The 20,930-nt window shown below is 41.4% G+C and overlaps 1 protein-coding gene across 6 annotated transcripts in view; it reads right to left on the bottom strand.

Annotated features, from left to right (window-relative positions):
• Nucleotides 1–20,930, bottom strand: part of PIEZO1 (piezo type mechanosensitive ion channel component 1 (Er blood group)) — a 175,283-nt gene that overhangs the window by 105,385 nt on the left and 48,968 nt on the right. For all 6 annotated transcript variants that reach the window (XM_077288416.1, XM_077288418.1, XM_077288417.1 and 3 more), the window contains exon 2: nucleotides 14,856–14,951. In XM_077288416.1, coding sequence (XP_077144531.1) covers nucleotides 14,856–14,951 — 96 coding nt within the window. The remainder of the gene's footprint in view (nucleotides 1–14,855; nucleotides 14,952–20,930) is intronic.

A 20,930-nucleotide genomic window follows, 5' to 3' on the forward strand; every position in this document is an offset into this window, starting at 1 on the left:
CCACTTCACATTTTTGTCTTGGGCCTCAACTCTGGATATGGAGTCCTTGTGTTTTGGACCCAGATCTAGCTTCTGTTACTTCATTCTTTACAACAGGGCTTAGTCAAGCAAACAGTTATGCTTGAATTGGCTTAGTAAAATCTGCATTTCTTCTGTTTGGAACAGATCTCTCAGGTAGGTTCTACCTTGAGTGCTAAAAGCAAGTCTATTTCATAATTAGCTTTAAAAGATGACATACGTCATTTGGGTACATTCTATAATCCTATAGAAGGACATACTACTGTCCCGGGAGCGGAGAATCCCACGAGTTGAAAGGAAGGATTCCTTCTGCCTCGGAATGCTTTGCCCTAAGATATTAGGACCATCTACAATTTGCATAGTTTTGGGCGCTCCCTAAAGACACATTTGTTCAGAGCGGTCTATCATGTTCCCTAATCAGTCATTTTATGTTGTGCGTGTAGCCCATTCACTATCTCCATCTATCCCCCACCCCCTGAGTGGTTGGGCCATCATTATAAATAAAATATTGTTGATACACACCTGTATTTTGTATCTTCCCTGTCTCATGGTAGATTGTGAGCTCTCACGAGCAGGGTCGTCTTATTTTGCTTTAATTATTATGGTTGTTACTTATGACTGTTGTGTTTGAAACTGTCAAACTGTAAAGCGCCACGTAATATGTTGACACTATATATAAATAAAAGTTTATTATTGTTGTTATTATTATTATTATTATTATTATTATTAATCCTTCCCAAACTCCACATTCGGCAATCAGATAGATAGATAGACAGATTCTTGTCCCATAAGTCTGTTGCGGTTTGTTTACCAGGGACATCAGCACTGCCTTTTGTACCTTGTGGTGAAGCAGCAGCACTGGGTCGTGTGGCAGAGGATCTCATACTCGCGGCTCTTACAGCAGTCATGGCTCCTGAGATAAATGAAACTGGATCCAGGGCTCTTAAGGTACCTTCACACGAAACGACATCGCTAGCGATCCGTGAAGTTGCAGCGTCCTCGCTAGCGATATCGTTTCGTGTGACACGCAGCAGCGATCAGGATCCTGCTGTGATGTCGCTGGTCGCTGAATAAAGTCCAGAACTTTATTTGGTCGTCCGATCGCTGTGTATCGTTGTGTTTGAAAGCAAAAGCAACGATACACGGCGATGTTTTACACTGGTAACCAGGGTAAACATCGGGTTACCAAGCGCAGGGCCGCGCTTAGTAACCCGATGTTTACCCTGGTTACCAGCGTAAAAGTAAAAAAAACAAACAGTACATGCTCACCTGCGCGTCCCCCAGCGTCTGCTTCCTGACACTTACTGAGCGCCGGCCCTAAAGTGAAAGCACAGCGGTGACGTCACCGCTGTGCTGTTAGGGCCGGAGCTCAGTCAGTGTCAGGAAGCAGACGCTGGGGGACGCGCAAGTGAGCATGTACTGTTTCTTTTTTTTACTTTTACGCTGGTAACCAGGGTAAACATCGGGTTACTAAGCGCGGCCCTGCGCTTAGCAACCCGATGTTTACCCTGGTTACCCGGGGACCTTGGCATCGTTGGTCGCTGGAGAGCGGTCTGTGTGACAGCTCTCCAGCGATCAAACAGCGACGCTGCAGCGATCGGCATCGTTGTCGCTATCGCTGCAGCGTCGCTTCGTGTGAAGGTACCTTTACTGTTAAGACCCCATAGTCTCACTGCCTCACATTAGATAATCTCCCTCCGTAATGAGGAAGAAACCTACTTTTCTCTAGCCATGGAATATGGTTACTCCCACAATGGCAGTCTGAGTGTATAAAGATCCCTGAGAAGATTGCCTCTTGGGATATGTATGAGCGTAATATGCATATATGGACAAATAAGTTGACATACTTATAATGTCTGGACTAATGACTCGTAGAAATGCAGTTCCGAATAATTTCAAGTGTCGGAAGATTTTTACTAGCACCACCACCTTCATCGATTCAGAGTCCAGACTCCCTGTGTCTAACATCAGTAAAACAAGAGTGATGATCCACGTTTCTCTTTCAGCGCTTCTAATGAGAAGCCCGACGTTGGTAATGGCAGGAGATATTACCTGCCGGATGGTGTATTCCTTAGTTTCAATAATATCCAACCCTTACTTGGGGTTAGACATCTAAGGATTTGGAATAGACGTGATCTCCTGGATGAGTAATGTGCGTACACCCAAAGCTCTGCCAGTATCCATGTACTAACTGTTATTGGTTTGATCTTCCCTCAGTCCAGGACCTCTGTCCTGCAGGTCTCCTTGTAGTACGGTAAGCTGGTCTGTAACCAGGGCTTAACCTGAGCCCAGAAGGTCCGATGAAGGAACAGTCCTGGGTTATAAGCACATGCAGCTTATTATTGGTCGGTACAGTCCTCATTGTGTGGTGGCTGTGACTTTCACCATATTTTGCTGGGCAATAAGGTTCTCTAACCCTATTCTGGGGCTGCGATGTCTATAAGTATCTATCACAATAAATAACTTGCTGTGGTTCATTATTGGTATTGGAGTACAATGGGTGTATCTCACTCTCTGCTCCTGATGCTTATTTCATTTACCACATTCATACTGAAATTGGCCATTATAGATGTACATCAGGCACTCACTACGGTGATTTTCTTTGCGGATCTCTTTAGATATCTATGGTTGTTCTGATCTTTCAGATCCTTTATATATTTAGTCTGGTTTTGCCTGGGACTTTGATTCCTGGGCATCTGTACCCACCCTGGGAGAGTTGCTTTGGTATTCTCCATGGTGCTGTCCTGAGGGACGTAATGGAAAAAGGGAAATTAGACTTACCGGTAATTCCATTTCCAGGTAGTCCCTCAGGACAGCACCCATAGTTCCCTCCGTTATGTTTCTGTTTTTTAGGATTGTCGGGATTAATCTACCGGCAGATCGTTTATCCTTTGGGTCACCATGGCTCGAAATTAAGATGAAGCAGTTTAATGGTTTAAAGATGAAGCAGTTTAATGGTTATTACAGACATGTTTGTAAGGGCACGTTTAGACCATTTATTTCCATCCTCGGTGGTACTTTGAAACAACACTGGAGGGTGGAGGTGGGAGGGTCCTTTTAAACCTCTCTATGATCCTGTCCCGCTATAGGTCAAGGAAGGACGTCCTCCATGGTGCTGTCCTGAGGGACTACCTGGAAATGGAATTACCAATAAGTCTAATTTCCCTTTATTTTTACATGTTCAGCCAGCCATTCTTGAGATATTAACACTTTTATTTTGAGTTGTTTATCGCTCATTGCCTTAGAGACCGACCACGACCATCAGAACATGCCCAGTGCTAACAAGAGCTTTTCTATTGAGCTTGTAAAAGGTTTTGAAGCTGGACAGGACCACTGGAGAGCGTGGTCATCTCCAAATCCCGGCCAGCTTCAGTGCAGCGCTTACAGGCTAGATGGCCGCAGTGGTTGGTCTCCTAGGCAACGAGCTGTAAATAAAAGAAAAAAAAAGTGTTAATGCTAATATCTCAAGAACAGATGCAACTTTTAATAAACAGTGATTATGCTCTCCAACAATATCCATCTGTGTAGGTGGGAATAACCCTTTACACTGCCTACTTGAGAAGGAGCGGGTGTGAGGTATTGGTATCTTCAGCCATATGAAGACCTGAAGAGTCATACGATACTATAGTTAATGCAAGACGGGGGGTTTACTTGCCTATTTTCAGCATCTTTCATAGATCTTAATAGTAAAGATGCATATGCGGGGAACTAAACTTACATCCCTTGGATCGGGCCAGGAGCCATTTTTAAGGGTAAACACACACTTTTTGTGTTAAGAAATGACCGGTTTGGCCACATTCAATAAAGGTTTATCCAAGACAACACAAATGCAATTTCTCCTTTTCCTTTCCAAATTCTCCTAATGTTATTGACAGATGTCAGTGGCGTTTGGGCAATTATATTTTTCAGCCTCCGATTTCATGAGCATAATATTAAGACCTGATCGCTTGGGAGGGATCAGCGTCACTGCGCAACTGCTGTACGGCTACTGCCATCGCACACAAATCCTCCTTATTTTAGCAGAGGCAGAAAGGGGTCCTGACTTAAAGCCCCTGGAGATCTGATCCGACTGCTCATCAAGTTACACATGACTGCGGCCAAAATCCCAGCAGGGAGGAAGCAAGTGAATGTCAGGTCTAATAGCACATGGCAGCACGTGTGCGAGGCCGCCGGCTGCCCCGTCCAATACGTTTATTAGGAGTTTAAGGACTGATGCTCCTATGGCAGGACTGCGCTGGCGGCTTCCATAATGAATATTACAGCTGCCGACCCCCACCGGAGTGATGCAACTCCCATCAAATAGCTACCCAAGATAGAGTAAGTGGAATTAAAATGAAGGAGATCTCAAGTACCCGTCCAAATGTCACACCTCTTAAGCATTTAGCATGTCAATGGGTTGCAAAACGTAGGAACAAGAACCACTATAAGATTAGCGCTGCCTTCATGGCCTCAGAAGAGACCAATATTAACGATAGAGGGGGCATAAGGTAACACCTTTATAAAAGGTCTGGGATCGTCACCAGATTTCACAATATTAACTACATATATATGGATTTTTTTCAAAGTATGCACACCAGTCTCATCGGGTCTTATAAATGAGTGTCAGAATGGCTTTGTGAAAAATTCCCGCACTATATTTTAAGGGAACCGGTCACCTTATTAATGGTGCCCAAACCGTAGGCGGCATGAAGAACCTGGCTGCACTTTTTCCTGAAACAGTCCGGCATTTCAGAAGAAATATGCTATAAAGATCCAGCTGGTGACCTTCTTCTCCAGTCTCAAAAATGTAGGGATTTTTAATAGATACAGTTTACTGCTCTTTGCCTAGGTTACCGGCCACCTCAGCATGTTTATCAGCAGTGGCCATTTTCCTAAGCAAGGAGGGCAGCGCTTGCAAGCTCAATGCTATAAAGTTTGCTAGCAGTGATGGTGGGATCGCTGGATCTAGAGTGCCCCGATGCTACAGATCAAAGCTGTCCCATATTGCAGAATCGATTAAATCCAGATCGCTTTCCAAAGCAATTCTGATAATAGAAGATATTCGGAAGAATGGGACATCTTTAATAACCTCATTTATATTCTGCAGAGTGCGAAACTACAGAGGCTGAACGAAACCAAATCAGAAAAAAAAAAAAACATCGAATGTAAATCAATTTACAAAGAGTCACAGACTGTCACTCACAGACACAACCTCCACACCCCAAAAAAAGGAAACCATGATCTGAAAAGAGCAAAGTGTGCCACATAAAATGCCGAGTGTCAGGAAGCAGACAAGATGATGCCCAGAGGGGCTTGGCGAGATGGGATTAGTTCCTACAAAGAGTCTCCTTAAAAATGCGTCTGATAAACTAAGTAAATCCACAAAGCATCAGATACCGATAAATAGATCTTTAAAAAAACCTTTAGGGTATGTGCACACGTCAGGATTTCTTGCAGAAATTTTCCTGACAAAAACTGGACATTTCTGCCAGAAATCCGCATGCGATTTTTTATGTGTTTTTGACGTGTTTTTTGTGCGTTTTTTTTCCAAATGCATAGAATTGTGGGAATAACGCGGAAAATCTGCAAAATTAATGAACATGCTGCTTTTTTTACCGCGATAATGCAGTATGTATGTATAATGTATAAACCGAAGAAATCACCTGTAGCTCCACTTTCGTGGTGTACTATGCGATATGCACGTGCAAACTGATATACGTAGGATTAACCTCACGTGAACTACGGATACGGGTCCGTGAGCACGTACGGGACATCATGGGAGCACGTGACGTGGATGATGTGGACAGTCTTAAACCAATACCCAGGCATTTCCGTTTGTACCATCAATGTAATCCGAAACATCTAAAAGTCTGGGGTATTGACAAAGTGCATACTGGCATCAGAGGAGGTGATCTGAGACGTAAACTCGCTCAATGCGAATGCAGATGGATAACTTTATTGGATACCATCTCCCCATCAGGGCTCAATGAACACCTTAGTTTCAGTCCTTTTCTTTAAATAATTTGGTCTCCTTGTTTGTATTTTTTGTTTGTTTGTGTTTTGTTTGGTATATTAATTTTAATATTTGTTTGTATTATTATTTTCATTTAGTTTGTATATGCCTTTCATCGCATATGTGCCTATGTAGTCCGGTTGGGATACGTGGAAGAATATGGCATGTTTTTTTATCAGAATACCAGTACCAGGACTCTTTTATGAATATTTTGATGATCAAAGACCGGAATCATATTGCGTGCAACATGAAGTGGAGATTGTCACATTCTTATGTTTTTTTCTTATTTTTATTTTTTATTTTTTATTATTTATTATTTCTCTTTGAGTGTATAAAATTTTGTATGAGTAGGTGATTGTGCTATTTAATATTGTATGTAATTATGTACACTTTGGGGTTATTACCCCCATATATTTGTGATATGCACAGTTCTTATACAGGTCCTTCTCAAAAAATTAGCATATAGTGTTAAATTTCATTATTTACCATAATGTAATGATTACAATTAAACTTTCATATATTATAGATTCATTATCCACCAACTGAAATTTGTCAGGTCTTTTATTGTTTTAATACTGATGATTTTGGCATACAGCTCCTGATAACCCAAAAAACCTGTCTCAATAAATTAGCATATTTCACCCGTCCAATCAAATAAAAGTGTTTTTTAATAACAAACAAAAAAACCATCAAATAATAATGTTCAGTTATGCACTCAATACTTGGTCGGGAATCCTTTGGCAGAAATGACTGCTTCAATGCGGCGTGGCATGGAGGCAATCAGCCTGTGACACTGCTGAGATGTTATGGAGGCCCAGGATGCTTCAATAGCGGCCTTAAGCTCATCCAGAGTGTTGGGTCTTGCGTCTCTCAACTTTCTCTTCACAATATCCCACAGATTCTCTATGGGGTTCAGGTCAGGAGAGTTGGCAGGCCAATTGAGCACAGTAATACCATGGTCAGTAAACCATTTACCAGTGGTTTTGGCACTGTGAGCAGGTGCCAGGTCGTGCTGAAAAATGAAATCTTCATCTCCATAAAGCATTTCAGCCGATGGAAGCATGAAGTGCTCCAAAATCTCCTGATAGCTAGCTGCATTGACCCTGCCCTTGATGAAACACAGTGGACCAACACCAGCAGCTGACATGGCACCCCACACCATCACTGACTGTGGGTACTTGACACTGGACTTCAGGCATTTTGGCATTTCCTTCTCCCCAGTCTTCCTCCAGACTCTGGCACCTTGATTTCCGAATGACATGCAAAATTTGCTTTCATCAGAAAAAAGTACTTGGGACCACTTAGCAACAGTCCAGTGCTGCTTCTCTGTAGAAAAAAAGTGGCTTTACCTGGGGAATGCGGCACCTGTAGCCCATTTCCTGCACACGCCTGTGCACGGTGGCTCTGGATGTTTCCATACCAGACTCAGTCCACTGCTTCCTCAGGTTCCCCAAGGTCTGGAATCGGTCCTTCTCCACAATCTTCCTCAGGGTCCGGTCACCTCTTCTCGTTGTACAGCGTTTTCTGCCACATTGTTTCCTTCCAACAGACTTACCATTGAGGTGCCTTGATACAGCACTCTGGGAACAGCCTATTTGTTGAGAAATTTCTTTCTGGGTCTTACCCTCTTGCTTGAGGGTGTCAATGATGGCCTTCTTGACATCTGTCAGGTCGCTAGTCTTACCCATGATGGGGGTTTTGAGTAATGAACCAGGCAGGGAGTTTTTAAAAGCCTCAGGTATCTTTTGCATGTGTTTAGAGTTAATTAGTTGATTCAGAAGATTAGGGTAATAGGTCGTTTAGAGAACCTTTTCTTGATATGCTAATTTATTGAGACAGGTTTTTTGGGTTATCAGGAGTTGTATGCCAAAATCATCAGTATTAAAACAATAAAAGACCTGACAAATTTCAGTTGGTGGATAATGAATCTATAATATATGAAAGTTTAATTGTAATCATTACATTATGGTAAATAATGAAATTTAACACTATATGCTAATTTTTTGAGAAGGACCTGTATATATCACTTTTAGCAGTCTCTTTGTTGGTATTGTATTGCTATATTATCAATTATTGTGTCACGTTTATATAGTGTTTTGCATTGTGATGCATATTTTTATATATATTTATTTCTAATGCACTTATAACTATGCACGCACTGTAAGTCTGCAACTGTTAGTGTTTTTTTAGTCTGACGCTGTAGCGGTCTTTTTTCACAGTTGCACTGTAATCTGTTCCCGAGTTTGTCTTTTTATAGTGCGCTCATGCGCCCCCTTTTTTTCAGTTCGACGCTACTGCGTTTTGTTCTGGTCTTTACATCACCTTCATGCCATGCCTTGTGCGCATGTCCCTCGCGGCCAGGCGTCGGGGTATTGTGGGCGGCGCCCTGACAGTGACGCTTGCGGTCCAGTGGCGTCATTAGGGCGCGACTGTGAACCGCGGCGGCATCTTGAGCGCCGAACATGATGCAATTCCTGACGGGGCTGACGAGCTACATGCGCCGCAATCAGGCGCACATGATCCGGGCTCATGGGCATTATATATTCCAGCCCAATACAAAGCACTTCACTGCCCCCTGACGAAGCCAACGCGAAACGCGTGTTGGGGCTGCGGCGGTGATTCCCCTGGCACCGGTTTTCTATGGGTAAGAGCTAATTTTACTACGTGGGATGCTATGCACGCTGATAGGGCGAAAGGGTACCCGTTGTGGACCTAGCATATTCCTGTATACTAGCTATGTAATATAGCAGGCTCTTTGACCTTAAACATGCACTATTAGCACTTTTTTGACTTAATATTGCCAGTGCCATAGAGGGTCTCACTGCTGGCATTTTTCAGTGTTCTCTGAAGGTCTCCTCATTGTCTCTAGTTACTTGTGAATATTTGTTGTTCTGTACTGGTTTTATAAATAAAAATTGCATTTTTCACCCTTTATAAATGGGACTTAAACTCCGTATGGTTTTTTCTTCGGTTTATAGAATATGTGCTTGGAGTGTCCTTGATTGATATGTTTTGATCTCCTTGGTGATTATTTTTCCTACATCATATGATGAGTAGGTGTAGGAGATCAAAAATACTGCAGTCCATAGTGGGATGTCTTTAATGTATGTATAATGTATGCATTTTTTAATGAGCTTTTACAGCGTTTTTATCTCAAAAAAACGAGAAAAAACCTGAACGTGTGCACATAGCCTTATATTCTCACCGATCATTGGTCGCTCACTAGAAATCACTTACTGCTGCTGCACATACCCAACTTACATTTCAGAAAGCAAGGAAAAAAAATAATTAAAATACTAATATGCCGTGGCGGTGCTTACCTTTAAAAGGAGTTGTTGTTTTGTAACCTAAAATTAATGTACTTGGGGCTAAAAAGATCTGTTTTATTAAAAATGTTTCCTCGTTCGACTTTTACAGTTTTTTTATTTACCTGCACATTTAACTTTGATGTGGTCATAAATCACCAGAAAGGAGCTTTTATTAAAAAATAAATAAAAAGAAAAGAAACTCTCTCGCTGGACTGTCAGAATTTGGATCACTGATGGACGCTCAGGTAACTCATTCTTCAGCCGGCAGTAGACAATGTAACACAATGTTTGTAAATAGAACCAGATTACAAAACTAAATGATTTCAAGCCAAAAATGCATGCATTTAAGCAAGAAGAAATGGTCTCCAAATGGCGGACCACCCTTTTAAGATTCCTGTGATATTCAATGGTGCCCAGCAAACTGTAACAAAAAGTTGCTTTCAGAAAACCTCTGCAGCTTATTTTATTAAAAAAAAGGCATCAAAAAGTGCATGAGTTACATGAATAACTTCTCCTAGACAGAGGATTAGCGTAACCATCAAACCGCTAATTCCCGGAAATCCATCAAGCCGCTAATTCCCGGAAATGAAGCAAACAATGACTACAAAGAACGGCCTAAAAGTCGGCATGGTGGAAGGGTCAGAATGACCTCATTGTACCACATCGAAGAAAAGAGGGTCTTGAGAAAAAAAAATGTAATAAATATACATATGTCACCAATTTTTGTTATTAAACAGTTACAGTATGTTAGACTTGCTATGCATAGGCAGACGGGATTTACGCAGAATGTCCGGCTCTAATATTTGCTGCCGCTAGTTATCACTGATGAATAAGGTTATATTGTTAATAAATCTGATACATCTAAAGAGGGTCTTCTGTACATGAAGTGTATTCTTTGTATAATTTAGGCTACAGCTTCATGGCGACCGCAGCCGTTATGCATCCTCAAATCATTCCGTTTGGAACAAAAAAAAAAGAAAAATAACGCACCCCCTTCCCAACACAAAGCACGCAACCAAAAGTCACCTTAGTGAAGCATTTCAGCAACTAGGCACAAGTTTCTTTAACGTTCTGATAGTTTGCTACAATGTATCAATGTAGGTAAAATCTAGGCAGCGTGGAAGTTCAACTCACTCAGCGGGACACAGAGGTAGAAAACAGGAATACTGTCTCTTTAAATCTTCGGATGGTTTATTATATGGCAGCATAAATCGACAAGAAAGGGAAAGTAAAAAAAAAAAAAAAAAAAGCTCTTCAGGCAAAAACATGAAAACAACAAAGAAAACAAAAATGCTGTACACAGTCCATATATTTGAGGGGAGCTGCCCGCTCTGGAGCACAACAGGTTCAGTCTTTCCTCCTCAGGACCAAACCACTGGAGATCCTCTCTCCAGTCCTGCTGAACCAAGACTTCCTCTGGAGACCAGACCACACCCTGGGATGGAGATAAGGTGGACATCCTCCCACCTGCTCTATGGATGTCCAAATAAAAGCCAGCCCATTACATAAATTGGTTTAACCCCCTCACGGCACTTAGTGTGCTGGAGGATAAAACTAGGGTTCTGGATACAATGGGAAAAGAGGTATCAAAACTGGTACAAAACAAAGGGAGAAAAAAAAAGTTCAAAAGTAGTTGCCTATGGCAAAAAAAAGTATGATGCTTTCAGATGGAATCCACACAAATTAGTGTCCCAACCTTTTAACAGAGCAAGTTCACATTTTGCATTTCGATGCACAAAAATTGGAAGTGGATGGTGAAAGCGAGAAGTAGAGTTAAAAACTATAGTCTGTTCACATCTGTGCCATGGTTTACGACAGCTATCTAATGGTTATGTGGGTCTTTAGACATGTACCCTTTCAGCCTATAAATGTTCAGGAACAGGAAGACCTCTTAAAAATAGAGAAGGCTTCTGGAGCTGCCGCGAAGCACATCTGATAGGAACCAAATGGACACTAGCGCTAACTAAAATCTTATTTCAAAAACCAACATGGCAACATATAAACTGTCCAACAGTGATAAAAATTAAATAAAAATAAAAAAATCTATAAAAAGAAGAAAAAGAATCATAGCAACATTGTGTGATGATGGGAGTAGTAATTGTAAGGGTGTGCAACTACCTAATCATTACACACTTTGAGTAGTGTTTTGTCTAAATCTTTACTGTCCCTGTAATCCAGATTGGTGGGAAAACTTCTGCTCAGACAGTGCAGAAAAACTCTTTAAAAAAAAAAAAAAAAAGTGGGAAATTAAAAATAAAAAAATGTAAATGAAAAAAAGCTGAAAGCAACAGTCTAGAATGTATGATTGCAGATACAGTGAGCATAGAAGGGCAAAAAAAACAAACAAGCCACATATAATTATAACCTGAGTAAGATGCTCTTGAATTTCACCGCAGATCTACAAACATGAATTTGGGATGTAAATCATGGCTGTATAAGAAATGAAAGAGTCAACTTTATTCATCAGGTTGGGTTAGATCTCTGGGGGATAGCAGCAGGCCAAGTGCAAGTGCAGAGCCAAGCAAAGAAGCGTCTCCCAGAAGCAGAGAAGATCATACAGGGTCATAGCTACAAAATAAAGAAAGAAAAAGAAAAACAGCCTCCATTTACTCAAGATAAACTATAAAAGCTGCGGGACAGGGGAGAAGGAAACCGAGAAGAATTCAAACAAGGAAGGTTTATAAGGAGAAACAGCTTGGCAGACCGGAAAGAAGAAGAGGAGGAGTGAGAGAGATCTGCGATACAGTACAGGGAATAGGCACAATGGCAGGGGGCGAATAACTAAGGAATGTCAGATAAAACCAGAAAGGATAAAAACGTCACTGAGAACTAAAAACAAAAAGGCTAAGTACACGCTGCTGCCACCCGTAGAAAAGAGAAGGGGAGCGCCACAGAGAGAGCCAGCGCCACAGAGAAAGAGCTAGCGCTACAGAGAAAGAGCCAGTGCCACAAAGAAAGAAAGAGCGCCACAAAGAGTGCCACAGAGAAAGAGCAAGTGCCACAGAGAAACAGCCAGCGCCACAGAGAAAGAAAGAGAGCACCACAGAGAAAGAAAGAGAGCCACAGAGAAAGAGCAAGCGCCACAAAGAAAGAGTCAGCGCCACAGAGAAAGAAAGAGCGCAACAGAGAAAGAGCTAGCGCTACAGAGAAAGCAAACGCTACAGAAAAAGAAAGAGCGAAACAAAACAAATAATCTTGTAATTATGAAACCTTTTGTTGCCATCTTTTTGGTTGGCCACTGAAAGGTATCAACTACTTAGGACTCTCAATATATACACCGTATATTGTCTTTCTTGAGATACATTGTTATACCATGACTGATAAGGAGACCTAATTAGTCTCCAAAGCTCACTTTCTAACATCACTTATGATAACTAGAAGATTAATATTTTGTTTCTCCCACTGAGAACAATGACATCTTTTTTTTTTCAGCTGGCTAACACGGTATCAAAAACCTTTTTTTCTTATAAGAATTATTCACACAGATAGTGGTGAAAGTGTTTTGCAAATTCCATGAACAAAAAAGAAAAAACCTCAAGAGTTTGCTTGTATTTCTTATTCAGAACTTGGAACCATTTCCAAAGACCTTTGGGCTCCTAGGATTTCCGTGTTCAGACTTTTATGCTGTAATGTATTTCTGCCTTCACATAGAAGTCTTGTGATATCATGTGGTGACCATCATGTGAGGCAACTACAAAAACTAGGTTATATTTGTGCAGCTCTTAGCATAAGATATGACATAAATAGATCATAGCTTGAGGTCCAAGAAGACCAAGAGTGGAGACCTCCATCTATTTTGGAATGAAGGAGCCCTGACCCATTTATGGTATATCAAGGGTATATGACAATGTCTGATAGTGTATTGCCCACAGCTATGTCCAGAATTGGGTCCCCAATCCAGTCATCTGACCACTGGCGAGAGGAGAGGAGGTACTGGGACCATTTATTCAGTTGTATTCGGAAAGCAAATCCAGCCACCTTTCCATTCAGGTTCTTCTCGGTTTTTAGCGCTGTCCCTTGTTCTCAAAAAAGGTAAACAAGTCCGAGAACGGAGATCTCTACTTAACCCAAAAATAGATCATAAAAAAATTAAGATGTGAAAAGTCCATGAACATACATGTTAAGTGGTCTCAAACGTTATTCCCACCTCATAAAGTGATGACAATGGCAAAATATGCTATCAGTTGTCATTGGTGCAGATCATATCCCGTGAAACCAAATGGGTGGCCATGATGGCATGCACATGGGGTACTTCAGAGCCCATTTTTGAGATTGATAGGGAACATAGAAGTGGAGCATCACCCAAAAATCAGAAACTCCTGGAGCACTAAGCAGAAGGGGACATGACTTTGGGAGGGGTGGACCTTTAACGTATAACCCGTCACAGATTTGCGGTTTAGGAGTCAGGTGGAAGCTGCAGAATAGTTAAGGTGGACTCATTTTAACTAACAGAGGATGTAAAACCTCATGGTGGTGACCAGGCTCGACTTTGGTGGACAGCTTCAAGGATGCTGCAATGGTAACGTCAATCGGAGGAGGGCATGGTGGGTAAGGACAGGAGTGAGGGTAATAGGGTCACTGGTGCCCTGAAAGTTTACTGGCTCTGCTTGAATGGCCCCCATTGCGTGCCGCCCCTTTATGGCTGTCTGTCCTGGTGCTGTATGTCAGACAGCTGGGGATATCATAGGACTTGCGAATCCCAATGTACTAGCACTTCACCTGACTCCTACTGTGATGGTTTTAATACTGTGATTTAAATAAAGCTGTGGCAATTTTGACAACAAAAATAAAGAAGAATCAGGTGACACTGTTTGGACATCTAACTGTTGCAATTAAGATATTCGGCCCCCAATCGGCTGCAGTCTTTCGCGGATTGGCTGCAGCGGTCTCGTGGCCACCAGAAGACATAACACTGGTACTAGAGGAATGATGCTGTTCAACAGGAGAGAATGTTGTATTTTATCTTATGTCTCACAGTTAATTTGTTAAAAGGCTTGAAAGTTTTTTTCCCTCTTTTGGCAGTCTTATACCGACAGATGTTATTAATGCACATTTGTTTATTATGAGCAATCGCTATCTGGAAATGTTTTACTACTGTTCAAAGAGGCAACGGGGAGAGATCAAGACCAATCTGCAAGAGTTAAATAAACCAACATCAAATCTGACATTGCACGTGTGTAACATATAATGACTTTAAGCTTTCTCTTGGACTTGACTCTCCAAAATTTGATGAACACATAGGCATGTAACGCTTTACAAGATGGCAGAGCAGTGTCTTGTAACAAGCAGAGGCAGAGAACAAGCAGAGGCAGAGAACAACCAGAGCCACCCCTGTGATCATTACATGAACATGACATTTCCACCCACTAGAAGCAAACAAAGTTATTGACAGCAAGCAGAAATTTTGAACACCACGAAGAATCAATATAGAAAGTCTTTTGGAAAAGGTTATACCAATTTATTACAGCAAAATGTTGCATTTACTTTCTGAAACTGGAATAAAAGGGATAATATCGGGTCATATAAACCATTGATACCTCTCATGCTGTGCGCAGTCGGACCACAGAACCATGGTAAGAGGAGCAGGAACAGCAGGTAGATCAGGGACAATACGTTGTAACGAAATAGACAGGCTGTGGAGGTAAAAAAAAGGAAAAAAAATAAAAACGTTAATTTCAGTATATCAAAGTAAAAAAAAAAAAAAATTTCAAACAGGACATTGCGATAATGGTTTTTAAGTGATACATCGCTGGAATCAGGGTTTATGTCCATATATCATGCTACTGTCAAATTACATAAAATAACTTGACAAATTTCCTTTTAGAAATGAGGAAAAAATATGTCTAAGGTTACAATCACACATCCATCGTACACGTGTGTGACATTTTATTTTTCCTCGGACAGCACACAGACAGATATAGTTTAATTGATCCACATACACTTCTGTTTTAATAAAGGATCAGAGTACCCAGTCCATATGACTCGGAGCTTGTCCTATCCTTATACATTTTTTACATTAGACACAGCCATTAAAGACTATGGGGATCCGTTGAAAACTAATAAAAAAAATTAAGACATACTTTTTACTTTATTCTTCCATTCACATTTCAATAGTTTTTAACTAATCCATTGTTAAGATTCAATGATTTAAAAAAAACAAAAAAAAAACGTCACTAATGGCTATTGGGGCCCATCTCCAATATATTCTCACCTTGAAATATTTTCTAAAAACTACAGAAGCCATGAAGTGATCGCATATCGATCGCCAACAGTGCAAGTAAGAAAACAGTCAAGTGCTGCTGCCCCTTCAGCCTCAGAATCGGAGGGGGTTTTAACAGTTGGACCGCCACTGATCATAGATTATATATCATCACTTTGCAAAATGGAAATAACCCTTAAACTCATGAATAAAAAGCATTTGCTGTATCCTGTGCATGATAGATGCTTTACTCTGTGGTTTTCCAACACAGAAGAAGGATGAGAATACAGGATGGTTTAATCAACCACTGTCTGCAACCACAAAACAGTCACATACCGAATAAAAAAGATGAAATTTTGGGAAGCCGTGAAGCTGGCAGGCCGGCTGTTTACAATATATTGTTATTCTACAGCTAATTTTAGACGAGGCGGACGTGCACCTAATTAAAGTTCTCATTCAACTTTAGGCTCCTGAAGAGCGAGAAGTTTGAAGATTGGTGCAATATAGTTCTGACCACACGCAAAGGCCAATTTAGGACAATGCCAGACCCAAGAGCTTAATTCTGTAACTGCGCGCTCAAGCGTAAGACGTTTGTGAGCATTTATTTCTGCACATCTTTCTGGTCCTCATTGAACAAATGAGACCAAAGGACACTGCTCCAAAAGTCTTATGGTTTTGTGCAGATGCAATTTTGAAAACTTTAACCGTACTGCCATGTTATTTTAAGAAAGAAGAATCTTTCTCCTTGACATCCTTCAAAAGAAGCCATACTCGCTCAGACTGTTTTTAATTTTTACTGTTATAAATTTGCACATTTACCTTGTTAACTGAGGCCTTTAAAGTCTGAGCTTTAGGTCTTAGGTTCCTTTTTAGTTTTATCAAAGTGTTACACAATCTGGTCCTGGGATGAATTTTTGGTGACTTCCACTTCTGGGAAGATTGTCAACCATCTTGAATGGTTTCCAGTTGTAAATAAATCTTTCTCACTACGGAATTATGGTCTCTAACTTGTTTGGAAAGGGCTTTAAATTACTTTTTCAGATTGATGGGCAACAACATGTAAGGAGGTACGCAAGTTAGAAGATGCACACAGTTAATGCATAACAGAGTGGCTGCAAGCAAAAACCGCCACCTGCTGGTCAAAGATGATAGAGAAAGTGAAAGCAGAAAGAATTGCAATTAGTGAGAACTCAAGAGTGAAGTGAATGTTTACTCAGGGAAGAGATTGTAGGAGACACCAGGTCACATGATACCTGCAATGCAGTTAGCAATTATAAAAGGCCTGGTAGGGCCGAGGAGTGGATTTGGCACCTGAACCTGTAGCAGGATGGACATGTGTTACAGTGAGCTAAGAGGAGACTTAATAGTTGTCCACAAATATCTGAAGGGCTGTCACAGTGTAGTGGGATCATCTTTATTCTCATTTGCACATGGAAACACAAGAAGCAATGGAGTGAAACTGAAAGGGAGAAGATACAGATTAGATATTAGAAAAAAAAATTGACATTGAGGGTGATCAATGAGTGGAACAGACAGCCAAGAGAGGTGGTGAGTTCTCCTTCAATGGAAGTCTTCAAACAGAAGCTGGCTGTGCGATGGTTTAGTGAATCCTGCATTGAGCAGAAGGTTGGACACTATGAGCCTGGAGGTCCCTTCCAACTCTGACATTCTAGGATTCTATGATTCTTATAGCCACCATAATGAGGGACCAGATCCGTAAAAGGAGGAGGAGGAGGAGGAGGAGGAGGAGGAGGAGGAGGAGGAGGAGGAGGAGGAGTCGAGAGATCAGACCCAAGAGACACCAGACCAGAGTGAAGACCAGAGAGAGCCAAGCCAAGTGAGCAGAGTCAAAACCAAGAGAGAAGACTAGGCTGCAGAGGAGGGAACATGTGAATCTTTGCTTCCAGTGTAGACATATGGTACAATTCAGTGACTGGGGCTGCGCTTCAGGGAACGCAGACGGACAGTGTTATGAGTAACTCGTTAACCTGGGACTTGTGGTCTTGCAGATAGGTTCTAACGGGGGTAGACGATTCTGTGTGAGGTATTGGGTCACCTAGAGTGATGATTATGACGGGCCCGGTGGTGACAGTGATGCCCTTTAGCTTGGGGCATTAGGACTAACAAACAATTCTCTAAAATAATTACTGATGTCTTTCCTCCTTGGCATTTTCTTAACACATGATTGAATGCTCCAGACCAGCCGAACTTCTGCTTTTATAGATGTTCACATTTGCTGATGAACAATTAATCAATGGCTTTTGATTACCATGTTTATTCCCATGGAAGCAGTAGAGATGTACCATAAATCATTTTTCACACAGCGTTTCTAACTTTTTGCCCTTGTTATTGCTGAATATAGTCATGGTGTAATTTGTCATGTGGTTGCATTTACCCAATTTTAGGACCCTCTAAAGGGACAGATTTTTTTTTTTTTTTATGTCCCGATACTTAACCACAGAATTCAAAGAGGGGTAAACTTAGTTTTTCTCATGACTGTATACATGATGGAATGCTATGGACAATGTCATGTGCCGCTGTCAAGATGTTTTAGACTCACAAAGAGCTGTGAAAAACTACATGGCATCCCAGAACTGTACGGGATTCATCAATTCCAAAAATGTTCCAATAGAGTCATGCATACCCAGTGCAAATAATACGTCTGGTCCCATCATGATGGACCCCGGCGCATTACTACCCCCCGGGGGTAATCTTTATAGAGATATAGTTTAAGTAATAAATTAAAATTCCGTAGAAAAATAAATAAGGTACGTATTGTATTCTGTACACGATACACAAAGAAATCCCACACTGTTCGATAATGGGAACATTCCAAAAGATGGGAATTCTGAGAATTAGAATTTAACATACGTGACCATTGTGGGAAATTATGTACGGGGAATATTCATACTTTGCTTAGAGTTTCCATACAGTGTTACAAGCGCAGTTATGCTATATAATGTAGCTTAATAGACAATGGGGGTTTATTAGGAAGGGTGCCATTTTCATACACCTCATGGTTAGTTTGCCAACAATGGTTAAAATTATCAGTTCAAAAGAAGCTTTACAGATTGGACATCGTTCCGGCAATTAACGACAGCACATTCCTATCCTGTGAGCCGCCTATAATCATAAGAAGGAAAGATCCTATACGTTAGGAGCGGGAATATACAGATTTTTAGAGAAAAGATCTGTGTTGTAAGACTGGTAAAGTTATAGGGCTTGATGCCATGTGTAAAGGCTTTTTCAGACGAGCTGAGAACTAAGAACAATGCACATTCCCGATCAGTGGTGTTATATATATATATATATATATATATATATATATATATATATATATATATATATACCGCCGATCAGATTGGATCTTTTATGAAGGCCAATAAAAGGTTCATTGAAAGTGACAGATGCCTGCTAGTGATGAGTAAAGTGCTGGAATAAGGGTCCTAGGTCTATACTTCATTGTGAGGGTCAATGAACAGGGTGGAAGTCTCTGATGGAAGTTTTGTCCTACATTAAAAAAAAAATCCTTTTCTTAATCCAATTTTAAATCTTTGGCTCCCACTGAAGCTGGATCTATGCACGTGCGAATCGTTGCCAAAAATTAATTCAGTAACGTTAGTAGAATAAATTTAGACTAAATATTAAACTGACAGGACAGCCGAAATGAAAACCAGAATGCATTAATGATTAAATTGGCGAAGTCCAAAACTGGAGCTGTACATGGAAAAATACATAGGAAATTAACGATACGTGAAGCAGATTCCTTCCTAGCACATGTAAAATATGGTATCCAATGTTAGGCGGTATGGACCTCAAGTTTGAAGAGTTGTTATTTTGTTTTCCCGAAATGTTTTTTTGATTAATTTTTGAATAATTTTGTACGCTTTTTTTTTCTTCACCCCAGTCTCTCGATTTTAGAGTTCCCAGTTTGAAGCTGATCCTGGTGAAATCTAACAATCCAAAGAAAGTACTTAAACTTTTTTCAAAATTTTTTCAGTAAGAAACAAAAAATAATATTCAAAAACTTGTCATATTGACAGCAAAGTGGATTCACATAAAAATGAATAGGAAGCATTAAGGCTGAGTCACACATAACGATATCGTTGCAACGTCACGCTTTTGGTGACGTAGCCAAAGATCCCGCTAACGATCTCGTTATGTGTGACAGCGACCAACGATCAGGCCCCTGCTGGGAGATCGTTGGTCGATGGGAATGATCAGGACCTTTTTTTGGTCGCTGATCACCCGCTGTCATCGCTGGATCGGTGTGTGTGACGCCGATCCAGCAATGTGTTCACTTGTAACCAGGGTAAATATCGGGTTACTAAGCGCGGCCCTGCACTTAGTAACCCGATATTTACCCTGGTTACCCGGGTGCTGCAGGGGGACTTCGGCATCGTTGAAGACAGTTTCAACGATGCCGAAGTCGTTCCCCTGATGGTTGGTCGCTGGAGAGAGCGGTCTGTGTGACAGCTCCCCAGCGACCACACAACGACTTACCAACGATCACGGCCAGGTCGTATCGCTGGTCGTGATCGTTGGTAAGTCGTTTAGTGTAACGGTACCTTAAAAGACTGTTTTATCTGCCCATCATACTCCCATCTTCCCCTGCTTCTACTCCCTGAGGGCACAGAAGGAGTAAGACTGCAGGGTTTCCTACTACCATCTTCTCCTGCTTCTACTTAGGTTAGGCAGAAGTATGGGTCAGAGAATGCGTATGACTGCAGGGTTTTCCCCTCCCATCTTCTCCTTCTTGTAGGTTAGGCAGAAGTAGGGGGCACAGAATGCGTATGACTGCAGGATTTGCCACTACCATCTTCTCCTGCTTCTACTTCTTGTAGGTTAGGCAGAAGTAGGGGGCAGAGACTGCGTATGACTGCAGAATTTCCCACTCCCATTTTCTCCTGCTTCTGCTTCTTGTAGGTAAGGCAGAAGTGGGGGAGAGAATGCGTATGACTGCAGCGTTTCCCACTCCCATTTCTCCTGCTTCTACTTCTTGTAGGTTAGGCAGAAGTAGGGGGCAGAGAATGCATATGACTGCAAAATGTCTCACTCCCATCTTCTCCTTCTACTTCTTGTAGGTTAGGCAGAAGTAGGGGTCAGAGAATGCATATGACTGCAGAATGTCCCACTACCTTCTCCTGCTTCTACTTCTTGTAGGTTAGGCAGAAGTAGGGGGCACAGAATGCGTATGACTGCAGGATGTCCCACTCCCATCTTCTCCTTCTACTTCTTGTAGGTTAGGCAGAAGTAGGGGGCACAGAATGCGTATGACTACAGGATGTCCCACTACGATCTTCTCCTTCTTGTAGGTTAGGCAGAAGTAGGGGGCAGAGAAAAAGAGTATGACTGCAGGATCTTATGCAAAGTTTTTTTTTGTAATCTGTAATTATGGAGTCAAATAAGTCCA

The sequence above is a fragment of the Ranitomeya variabilis genome, chromosome 2, assembly GCF_051348905.1.
Source record: "Ranitomeya variabilis isolate aRanVar5 chromosome 2, aRanVar5.hap1, whole genome shotgun sequence".
NCBI lineage: Eukaryota > Metazoa > Chordata > Amphibia > Anura > Dendrobatidae > Ranitomeya > Ranitomeya variabilis.